The sequence below is a fragment of the Neoarius graeffei genome, chromosome 20 (assembly GCF_027579695.1).
Source record: "Neoarius graeffei isolate fNeoGra1 chromosome 20, fNeoGra1.pri, whole genome shotgun sequence".
NCBI classification, from domain to species: Eukaryota; Metazoa; Chordata; class Actinopteri; order Siluriformes; family Ariidae; genus Neoarius; species Neoarius graeffei.
Genome location: NC_083588.1, coordinates 8512343 through 8524668, shown reverse-complemented (window position 1 = coordinate 8524668; position 12326 = coordinate 8512343). Strand labels below are relative to the sequence as shown.

Genomic DNA, 12326 nt, shown 5'->3' with positions numbered 1-12326 from the left:
TGAGAGAGTGGAATAAATATGAGAACATGTTCTCCTGGGATTTACATTAAAGTTATAAACTCTAACTACAACATTGTTCTGAAGCTAAGACCTTACAGATCGATTATATCAGTGTCTCATTAAACCAGGCTGCAGAATCCACACTGTTTGGTGAATTAGTCAGTAAATCGTCAGGAACTCTTATATTTTGTGAATGTGTACGTGTTTTTCCATTTGCAGGAAATGCCTCATGTCTCTAAGCCTGCTGTGCCTTTATGAAAGCCTCAACACTGTCATGCAAATCAAACCCCCTATAAAATATTTGAGGTGCACTCAAGAGAAGTGAGGTTCCAGGTTCAGGTTCCACGCAAACCATGTTCTCAACATTTGTACTCCTGCTGTTAACAGCTGCATCTGGTAAGTATGTGGAGAATTTTGGAGAGAAACAGATAATTGTGGACATATTTCCTTTAGAAAGAAGGCACCTGAATAATTGTTTGTTGTTCACAGGAATTAAATGTATTGAACTGGTTCAGCCTGCAGTCATGGTGGTTAAGCCTGGAGAATCATTTTCAGTCCCCTGTAAGATCACTGGATACTCAGCCACGAGTTCCTGTACTAACTGGATATGACAGGCATCAGGACACGCGCTGGAAAATTATCGCATTTGATAAAGAGGCTTCTATTCCATTAAAAGCCACACATTCTCCATCAGATGAATCTCCTCCCCATGTTTTGAATAAATTTAATTGGAATGAAGTTTTAATCAAAGACCTGTATTCAAATTATAAAAGATTCGTCAGATTGAACCTTTCATTCATTTCACAGAATATTTCATGAAGAGTGAAAATAAATGTGTAAATGTTTCTGCACCTATAGAGGGCAGTATCTCACTTCTCCTGAGGGTAAACTCATGAAACTTGCTTTTTTTTCTGAAATGAGAAAAGACAAGTCTTATCTCTCAGGATTAGGAGCAGAGACATCGTCTCAATAACAACAGTAACACACTCAACATATCAATTCAGACACCTTCAACAATATTATAAACACTGAAATAGACAGTGACTAAAAACATTTCTTCATTCTATCAAATATGTTCATTAATAATTAACAACCATCTCGAAAATGAAGGAAATTACGAAATTACAAGAACTTTGAAGGTCACTTGCATGTTCACCAATTATTAAAAACAACCACTAAACTGAACTGACAAACTGTAAAATGTGTCATCGCTCTCATCCTCGGCACATGCAAAATCAGCCCGTGGATCTTCATATTATAGACCTGACAAAGCTTTAACAACAGACAAGTTGGCATGAGCTCCTGACTGAATGAGTCAGTGATGATTTGTGAACTGAATTTTTTCTGGAACTCCATTCAGTTTCTCTCTGATAATCTGGATTAGAGACAGCTGAAAAATGAAATCTGTAAAGTTTGTGTTGTTCAGTGATGATCAGTGATCAGAAAAATTCATGTTCTTCTGGGTGTTACAGTGATACACAGTGATGCATGAAAAGGACATGAGATCTAATGAGTAAAGAACAGTTATGGACTTGACAGCAGGAAGCACAGCTGGAGTTTTACTGTCAATTTTTTATCTTCATGGCTGTTCCTCTGTGAATCTTTTTTACGTCTCCCGTGGGCTTGACATGCAAATGAAATCCTGCGTTTGAACCATTTATGCCGAGACATTCAGCTCAACAACACACCAGCAGTTTATGTTCATTTACAGCAACAGGAATCATTTGAATTCTTTGAGATGGGACAAGGCAGAGTTTTGAGTTACTTTGCTCTCGCAATGTTCATTCAATGTTATTCTTCTCAATTTCACAATTAAAATATAACATCTTTTCCCTTCTTTATTTCTTTCATTTTAACTGTAAAACCTGTCTTTGTGTGTCCTTGTATTTCAGATTCCTGCAGTCAGACACTGATTGAGTCTGATTCAGTGATCATCAAACCTGATCAGTCTCATAAACTGACCTTCACAACTTCTGGATTTAACTTTGGGAGCTCCTGGATGGCTTGGATCAGACAGGCTCCTGAAAAAGGGCTGGGATTTGTTGCAACTATCGAGGATGATAGTGATAGGAAGTTTTTCTCCAGTGCAGTTAATGGCCGCTTCACCATCTCCAGAGACAACAGTAAGAAGCAGGTGTATCTGCACATGAACAGCATGAGGACAGAAGACACTGTAGAGTATTACTGCGCTCGACACACACAGTGATACTTCTCCTGAGACAGCAGTAAAAAAGAACATTTTTGCTGTAGTCACATAACAATCTTGCACTTTCATCAGCAGTGTATTCATGGAGGTCAAAGAACCAAAACTTTTAGATTGTCTCTTGTATGACTTACATGTTATTACTGAGTGAGTTTTACTGCATGTTGTGTGTGTGTGTGTGTTTATTGACTTTAAAAATCCCATATATTTGGGAGTGAACATAAGAATATGTGTGTAGTGGCCTGTGATAGAATGATGTCTCATCCCGTACACATCCACTCACCACACCCAGTATTACCTGGAATAGTCTCCAGATCCACTGCAACCCTGACCAGGATAAAGTGTTTACTGTAAATGAATGAAGGAGTTTTTCATTCTAATGTGATGTGCCTCCCAAAACATTGCTGTTGTCTTTTAGTGAGAAATGATTGACATTGATGGACATTTCTGCTCAGATCAGCAAATTTATTCAAGATTTTAACAAAATAATGTCCCATGAGACAAGTTTGTGATGATCTGGACTTCCAGTTTCCATGAGTAAGGAGATTTAAAATCATTTACAGGACTAAATTTCACTTCCATATTCAGTCTTTAATACAAACAAACCAAATTCAGCACCAAAGAACATTTTTTTATCATTCTGATGATTAAAACCTGTCGAAGACAGAAACCAGCAGGCTGTTTTGAATGGAAGAGCATAACAATATGCAAATGTTGATGCAAAATTTCCCCCCTTCCAACTACATATGGAAAAATATCAGCCTCAGTCACTGTGGGCTCTGGAGAATTTAGCACTGCTTTTAGTTCAACGATGTTCCTTCCATTTTTGCTGCTGCTGGCAGCTTTATCCTGTGAGTTTCACTTCAGTCATGTACTCAGAGCTCAGAGCAAATTATTGCAGTTATAACATACTGTACAGACATTTCTGACTGAAATTGTGACATCTCTTATTTTTTTCAGATGTGGACTGTGCAGTAGAACTCACTCAGGTCACCTCAGTGATGTTAAAGCCAGGAGATTCTTTAACCCTCAACTGTAAAGTATCCGGCTACTCTGTTACTGATGACAGCTACGCCACGGCTTGGATCCAACAACCTGCGGGAAAAACTCTGGAATGGATAAACGACATCTGGGGTGGTGGAGCAATTGGTTCTAAAGATTCTCTAAAAAACAAGTTCAGTATTTCTAAAGACGGCTCCAGCAGCACGGTGACTCTGAGAGGACAGAATCTGCAGACTGAAGACACAGCTGTGTATTACTGCGCTCGCAACACACACTGATGCTTCTGTTGAGGTGTCAATACAAAAACACATGCATGCTGTTGTCAAAAGTTTATCTCACATTTTCATCATCAGTGTTGAAGAACAAAGGAAACATTGAGACAAAAACTGAACTGTATGACTTTCCTCAATGCTGAGAAGAACATCTGGAAAAAGGAACATTACATGAAATCTCACTATTTTCTTTCTTATTTTTGAAATCTGTGTGAAACATCCACCATCCAAATCATGTGTCAGTTGTTCCTATGGAATGATAAACGATTACAATTTATAATTAATATTAACCTGTGTGTTGCCTTTCTATAGTAAACAGACCTGCAGTTTAATTAATTATTTGATTAATTAATCAACGCCTTAATCAGATTCAAGAATTCAACATAACTGTGGTATCAGTGCATTTCATTCATCTTTCAGGATGTTTCTTTATTTTGCTCTTTAAATGACATCAGAGAAGTTTCATCACAGAGAGTGAAGAGCAAACTCCATCATAAAGACAGGGTGATAAATGACTTAATTTCCCACTGATACTGTATCTGACTGCTTTCGCTCTTTTAAACCATGCCAATACAAATGCTCCAGTCTGGAATTCAGACTTCCTTCATTTGTATCGCCTCCCCATGGGAGGCCTTTTTACTGACAGCAAGAACATTTGAACCTTTTTCTTTAAAATTTCTCCTTCCAGTTCTGGATATGGGCGGCACGGTGGTGTAGTGGTTAGCGCTGTCGCCTCACAGCAAGAAGGTCCGGGTTCGAGCCCTGTGGCCGGCGAGGGCCTTTCTGTGCGGAGTTTGCATGTTCTCCCCGTGTCCGCGTGGGTTTCCTCCGGGTGCTCCGGTTTCCCCCACAGTCCAAAGACATGCAGGTTAGGTCAACTGGTGACTCTAAATTGACCGTAGGTGTGAATGTGAGTGTGAATGGTTGTCTGTGTCTATGTGTCAGCCCTGTGATGACCTGGTGACTTATCCAGGGTGTACCCCGCCTTTCGCCCGTAGTCAGCTGGGATAGGCTCCAGCTTGCCTGCGACCCTGTCGAACAGGATAAAGCGGCTACAGATAATGAGATGAGATGAGAGATAATGAGATAAGATGAGACTTTTGTGTCTCTAGAGGGCAGTCTGTGCAAACTCAACCATCTCAACCTGTTGCTCTCTGCACATTCAGGCCATTTTTCTTCTCACATCCTGCTGTGAATCATGACCCTCAGATTAAACAGAATTACATCCAGCATATCAGCGACCTGTGCTGTGTTGATAAGGCTCTTTGTCCTGGAGAACCTGTTTTCATGGTAAATTCATAAGGATTGAAATGAGGAAGTTGATCAATAGTCTAATTTTATACAAATAAACCCCTGTTTAAACTTTTCCTATGAAATGTGAATCTGTATGATGTTGCAATGTATAAAATCATATCCTTTTTTTCCATTCAGAGACATTCAAATGGTTTAAAGGTTCTGTGGATGATTAAGGGTTCTCAGCTTCTAAAAATGGTTTTACTCTCAACTCTTTCGAACCGTGAAACATTCTGTTGTGGGGTTCCACATAGAACCTTCTAATCATCCACTCATCTCTACACTGAGCAGCCTGTGGTTGTGGGTTTAATCCATCCATAGTGCTCATGGACACTCCCTATTCAAATAGAGTCGGGTATAAACAGCATGTTCTTGGCTCTTCTAGTTTCCAGTGAGCTGTGTGATAGATAACACTCCCACACACTTTCAATCTGGCTGAAGCAGAATTCAGAGAAGGATGATTTTAGGACAGTGTATTTTATTTGGACTCATTTCATGTAAGTTTCAGATTTTTCATGAGATTATTGGAAGGAAAAAGAGCCATTCTGTCTTGATAAACATTATAACATGACCGAGTTATACTCTTCTGTTCCAGATTCTTATGGACAGTCCCTGACCTCCTCTGCTTCTGTGGTGAAGAGACCTGGAGAGTCAGTCACTCTGTCCTGTACTGTCTCCGGATTCTCAATGGGCAGCTACTACATGAGCTGGATCCGTCAGAAACCAGGACAAGGACTGGAGTGGATCGGCTACATTGATACTGGCACTGGCACTGGATTCGCTCAGTCTCTGCAGGGCCAGTTCTCTATCACTAAAGACACCAATAAAAACATGCTGTACCTCCAAGTGAAGAGTCTGAAAGCTGAAGACACGGCTGTTTATTACTGTGCACGAGACTCACACTGACACAACAGACTCCAGAGCTGTACAAAAACTGACACAAGCACATCCTCATGAGCTGTAAATATTCCCTCAGCAGGAAACTGAACCCCAGAGTCATTTATCATGAACGTCTTCATGAATATTCTGCTTTTCATTTTGCTTCAAGTCCTCTGAGTGGCGCTCTTTCTCTACTTTGACAACATCTGCCCCACATGTTGAGGTTAAAATGACTGAGAGAAGACTGATGTCCAACAATGTGTCTGGAAATATGTTTCATTTAAAAAAAAAAAGAAAGAAAGAATTGTCAGAAAAGTCCAATCATGAGGTGTGCATCAGGAGGGGAATCAGCTCTAATAAAGTCTCAGGAGCATGTGGTCAGATATGAAGCTTGTGGGAGCCACAATAGACTAGAAACATGAACGTGGCAGGGTATTGGGGGCTCATGTGATACTGCTTTACACGTTTTCTGCTTCATCCTTGTTCACATCACTGTGGTTTCAAGGACTAATGTGTTTATATTGTGGGAAAAAGAACGAACAGAATTTGTGAGCAAATATTATAAAATAAAAATTAATGCAGACATGGGCAGGAGGGGAATTTATGTCCTCAAGCACAGATAATAATTATCACCCTAAATATAGTATCTAATCCTTGCAAGTTTCTCTGTATGTACAATTCCCTCTATTATTGATCTGGTACTGAAGTTGGTAAAGAACTTTCTGTTATGGAAAAGATTTGTTCCATTAAAAAGCCACACATTCTCCATTCGATGTATCTCCTCCTCATGATTTAAGTAACTTTTAAATCCGTTGTCCTCCCATCATCAGCAGAAAAGCTAATATAAATGTGAGGGCTGGATATCACTCTATTTATGTGGTCTGATGGTCTCTGTTAAACTTTGGAGAACAGAGAAGACCCCAGTACAAACAACACACACCATGTTCTCTCCATCTCTACTGCTCCTGCTGGCAGCTGCTTCCTGTGAGTGTTTTATCAAATTCATTCATTTACTACAATGACAATAAATGTGTAGCATATATTGCATGAGATATCACCATGTGTTTTCCTCCACAGATGTGCATGGTGAGGAACTGACTCAGCCTGCTTCCATGACAGTCCAGCCAGGCCAGAGTCTCTCCATCCACTGCAAGGTTTCATAGTCAGTCACGAGCGAAGGTACATCATGGATGTGACAACCTGCAGGAAAAACTCTGGAGTGGATTGGACACATCTATAGTGGTGGGAGTCTATATTCCAATGAGAAACTAAAAACTACGTTCAGCACCTCCAGAGACACTGCTACTAACACAATAACAATTCGAGGACAGAATCTGCAGACTGAATACACAGCTGTGTATTATTGTGCTCGCTCTCCACAGTGAGACAAATAAACAACATCCCTGTACAAAAACACCTCATGCAGTGTCCATTGTAACAGAATGTCTTCATGGGGTGGCCTTGGGCTGAATTCCCCTTGAGCAAGGTACCGTACCTAACCCCTAACTGCTCCCCGCGCATTGTAGTATGGCTGCCCACTGCTGTGTGTGTGTGTGTGTGTGTGTGTGTGTGTGTGTGTGTGTGTGTGTGTGTGTGTGTTCACAGCTTCAGATGGGTTAAATGCAGAGGATGAATTTCACTGTGCTTGAGTGTGCATGTGACAAATAAAGGCTTATTCTTATTCTTCTTCTGTTGAAAATGTGTTATAGATCCAAGTCAAACTAAAAAATAAATTATCCCACAAATTACAACAAAGTTCCATGTTAATTATTTTTTCAGTAGTTTGGAGCATAGATTGTAAACCCCTGTGTGACATCTTCATTATTGCTTCACATTCTGCACACTATTATAATCACATCACTAACAAGAACTTGTTGTACTATAGTATCATTCAGCAGCAATAATCACCTCAACCAATTAGAGTTTGTGTATCATGTGTGAAAAAGTGTGAGAGCATTTTGTCATGACTTTGAAGAGAAGTAGAATTTTTCCACGATCATGATCCCAATATCCTCAAGCACTGATAATAAGTATCATTCTAAATTCAGTATTTAATCCTTATTGCCTATATCACTGATCCTTGAATATTTGATTGAAATTATAGCACATGATAAAGAGGCTTCTGCTCCATGAAAAGCCACACATTCTCCATCAGATGAATCTCCTCCCCATGTTTTAAATAAATTTATGTGGAGCATCCATGATATAAGTGTCTGTGTAAATTATTTCGAAATGAAAACATATTCGACCAAGCATTGTTCTGTCAACCTTGTAGCCGAAACTACTGTCAGAGCCGCTGTTCTAAAAATGTGAGAGTCTGCAACATTGTGCCCACCATACAGATCAGGAAGCTCCCCAACCAAAAGCCCTGGATAAACAGTCAGGCATGACGCATGCTGCATGCTCACTCTCTTGCATTTAGATCAGGCAATGAAATGGAGTACAAAGCGGCAAAGTATGGACTGAGGAAAGCCATTACAGCGGCCAAGAGGCAGTACAGAGAGAAGCTGGACAGCTTCTATTCTACTGCTGACCCCGGGCGGATGTGGCATGGCCTGCAGCACTTCACAGGCTTCAGGACCACCACCAGCACCATCAGCTCCACAGACAGCCTGCCGGATGAACTCAACACTTTCTACACCTGCTTTAAGACCTCCAGCTACAGCACAGAGAGGAGGCACACACACCTGCACCAACCAACCCCCCCGACCCCACCCAACCACCACCACCATCAATAGTCTCATCAGGCCAGGTACACAAAGCTCTGGGGAAGATCAACCCCAGGAAGGCAGCAGGACCAGACAACATCCCTGGGCGGTCCCTCAAAGTATGTGCCAATGAGCTGGCTGATGTTTTCACCGCTATCTTCAACCTTTCCCTCAGCCAGAGCACCGTTCCCTCCTGCTTCAAGACCACAACCATCGTCGCTCTTCCCAAGAAGAGCCCACCCACCTGCCTGAATGATTACAGGCCGAAAGCACTCACTCCAATCATCTCAAAATTATTTGATTGAGTGGTACTGGCCCACATTCAAAGCAGTATACCGGACCCCCTGCAGTATGCCTACAGGCCCAACAGGTCCACCTCAGACGCCATTGCTGCTGCCCTCCGTTATACCCTCTCCCACCTGGAAAACAAAGACTCCTACATCAGAAGACTCTTTGTTGACTACAGCTCTGCCTTCAACAGGGTCATCCCCCACAAACTCACCCATAAACTGTCCACACTTGGTTTGCACCCCACCCTCAGTGACTGGCTCTGAGGTAAATAAGGAAAAAAAAAAGGTAAATTCATTACCTTTATTTTGTAATATACCTTTTTTTTTCTTTTTATTTTGCACTATATTGGCTTGACTTTGTAAAATTTCTTCCACCTATTTATTGTTCTAATTTGGCACTCATGGTGGACGGCAAACTAAGAATTTCATTGTGCAAGAGGACATGTTCCTTACTGTGCCTATGACAATAAACACTTTGAAACACTTTGAAACTTGAATCAGTTGGTCACAGAGATATGCAAGTGTTTAGTTTTAAAACCCAAGTCTTCGAGGTCATGTGATGCATTTGATGCAAATCCTTCACTGATGTCTCTTATATGAGGTTGGTGAGTGTGAGTGTGTGGTGAGGAGGAGAGCAGCTGAAGAGTTTAATTCACTTCAGTTTTATCCCAAACAATGATGCTCTCATCAGTGCTGCTGCTGCTCACAGCTGCATTCTGTAAGTCTCCATGTTGGCTGAATGAGTTTAGATTTCATACCTGGTTGGGCAAATGATTTGATTATGTTTTATTGTTGTTATTCTCAGGTGGTGTTGGTGCTGTGGAGCTCAGTCAGTCAGCCTCTGTGCTCGTGAAACCTGGAGAGTCGTTCTCCATCTCTTGTAAGACCTCAGATTCGAGCTATTGTATTACCTGGATACGACAACCTGCTGGGAAAGCTCTTGAATGGCTGGGATATCTGTGTAGTGGTGGTAGCACGAATCTCAAAGATACAGTGAAGAGCAAGATCAGTTTCAGCCAGGACACATCCAGCAGAACAGTTTATTTAAGAGGACAAAACTCTCAGACCGAGGACACGGCTGTGTATTACTGTGCCAGAGACACACAGCACTACAGACTCCCTGCAGCCCTGTACAAAAACATGCCTGTTCATGTTCATCTCCCTGCAGTCCACTTGTCCCCAGGGACGCCTGGTATAAATGAGCTCGCAGGGCTCAGACCCCTCTGTATTTCAAAGACAAAGGGAAATCAACATTATATTTCATCTTTGGCCTCAACATGAAATAATTTCTTGTCCTGAGCTGGATATGCAGTTAATCCATCATGAATAATCTGTCAATCCATTCCATTCCAATCCATAGTTAATGAAGGTAAAGTGTGACTGCAGCATTCAGACTCTCCAAAGGCCAGGTGATATGAATATCACAGTTTATGATTTGAACATAATGTCTGTCTTTGGACATTGAAAGTTTGGCTTTAACAGCTTTAATGATGATCATATTCCAGTTCTTTAAACTGCTCTGATCAGTTGGAGGTAAATCTCCTCGTCTACAGATGTGATGGAGCTCAGAATTTGTGCCTCTTGTTGCTTGGAAAGTACAGTTAAGTCCATATATATTTGGACACTGACACAAATTTTGTTTTTTTACTTGTTTACTGAAACATATTCAAGTTATAGTTATATAATGGACATGGACATAAAGTCCAGACTTTCAGCTTTCATTTGAGGGTATCCACATTTAAACTGGATGAAGGGTTTAGGAGTTTCAGCTCCTTAAAGTGCCATTCCACCATTGGATGTATTCTTTGGCATAAAATACAATTTATTTTGACAACATATATAAATGGTATCACTAGATAGAGAAATCTTTTAGCTTCAAAATGATATATCAAACATAATTTTTTGACAACGACAAGTATATTAATTTTGCGACCAAAGTCACCTACCCTTTTTATTTCCGCGCATGATGTCATCAGCAGGTTCCCCTTCTTGTGTACCACGTGACGTGTAACGTGGCACATATTATCAGCAATGGCGGATAGAACGCGATAAAAATAATACCAATAAATCTAGCTAATACCAATAAATCTAGCTAACTGAAAGATTAACTCAAAATTTTTCGCAATTTTTTTGGCCCCCATATACGAGGAGAAATGACTCTCTCACTTTGGGGGTTTCCTGGTCTAAAAATAGACCAACACGTGGTACACAAGAAGGGGAACCTGCCGATGACATCACATTTCACTACCACGCGGAAATTAAAAGGGTAGGTGACTTTGGTCGCAAAATTAATATACTTGTCGTTGTCAAAAAATTATGTTTGATATATCATTTTGAAGGCAGCACGGTGGTGTAGTGGTTAGCGCTGTCGCCTCACAGCAAGAAGGTCCTGGGTTTGAGCCCCGGGGCCGGCGAGGGCCTTTCTGTGTGGAGTTTGCATGTTCTCCCCATGTCCACGTGGGTTTCCTCCGGGTGCTCCGGTTTCCCCCACAGTCCAAAGACATGCAGGTTAGGTTAACTGGTGACTCTAAATTGACCGTAGGTGTGAATGTGAGTGTGAATGGTTGTCTGTGTCTATGTGTCAGCCCTGTGATGACCTGGCGACTTGTCCAGGGTGTACCCCACTTTTTGCCCGTAGTCAGCTGGGATAGGCTCCAGCTTGCCTGCGACCCTGTAGAAGGATAAAGCGGCTAGAGATAATGAGATGAGATATCATTTTGAAGCTAAAAGATTTCTCTGTCTAGTCATGTTTTCATAAAATATATTGTATTTTATGCCAAAGAATACATCCAGTGGTGGAATGGCACTTTAACATGTGCCACCTCATTTTTAAAGGGACCAAAAGTAATTGGACAATTGATTCAAAGGCTATTTCATGGGCAGGTGTGGGCAATTCCTTTGTTATGTCATTCTCAATTAAGCAGATAAAAGGCCTGGAATTGATTTGAGGTGTGGTGCTTGCATTTGGAAGATTTGAGGGCCATATGTATATTATCATGTGATATTTTATGCCACCCTCGAAAAATAAAGTTTTAACTAACTAACTAACTAACTAACTAACTAACTAACTAACTAACTAACTAACTAACTAACTAACTAACTAATTTTGCTGTGAAGAAAACATACGGTCAAAGGAGCTCTCCATGCATGTGAAACAAGTCATCCTTAAGCTGCGAAAACAGAAAACAAACATCCGAGAAATTGCTACAATATTAGAAGTGGCAAAATCTACAGTTTGGTACATCCTGAGAAAGAAAGAAAGAAAGAAAGAAAGAAAGAAAGAAAGAAAGAAAGAAAGAAAGCACTGGTGAACTCATCAATGCAAAAAGACCTGGACGCCCACAGAAGACAACAGTGGTGGATGATTGCAGAATAATTTCCATGGTGAAGAGAAACCCCTTCACAACAGTCAACCAAGTGAACAACACTCACCAGGAGGTCGGCGTATCAATATCCAAATCTACCATAAAGAGAAGACTGCATGAAAGTAAATATAGAGGGTTCACTGCACAGTGCAAGCCACTCATAAGCCTCAAGAATAAAAAGGCTAGATTGGACTTTGCTAAAAAACATCTAAAAAATCCAGCACAGTTCTGGAAGAACATTCTTTGGACAGATGAAACCAAGATCAACCTTTACCAGAATGATGGCAAGAAAAAAGTATGGTGAAGGCGTGGTA

The 12326-nt window shown here is 40.9% G+C and overlaps 3 gene segments (V, D, J or C); all 3 read left to right on the top strand.

Annotated features, from left to right (window-relative positions):
• Nucleotides 1-1738: 1738 nt before the first annotated feature.
• On the top strand, nucleotides 1739-2206 carry LOC132869424 (Ig heavy chain V region 6.96-like). The segment is given in 2 exon segments: nucleotides 1739-1790; nucleotides 1893-2206. Coding segments are annotated over 2 exon segments (366 nt in total).
• An 808-nt stretch (nucleotides 2207-3014) lies between these two features.
• Nucleotides 3015-3483, top strand: LOC132869423 (Ig heavy chain V region 5A-like). The segment is given in 2 exon segments: nucleotides 3015-3054; nucleotides 3164-3483. Coding segments are annotated over 2 exon segments (360 nt in total).
• Nucleotides 3484-5215: 1732 nt separating this feature from the next.
• LOC132869422 (immunoglobulin heavy variable 3-11-like) lies at nucleotides 5216-5676 on the top strand. The segment is given in 2 exon segments: nucleotides 5216-5267; nucleotides 5366-5676. Coding segments are annotated over 2 exon segments (351 nt in total).
• The last annotated feature ends 6650 nt before the right edge of the window (nucleotides 5677-12326 follow it).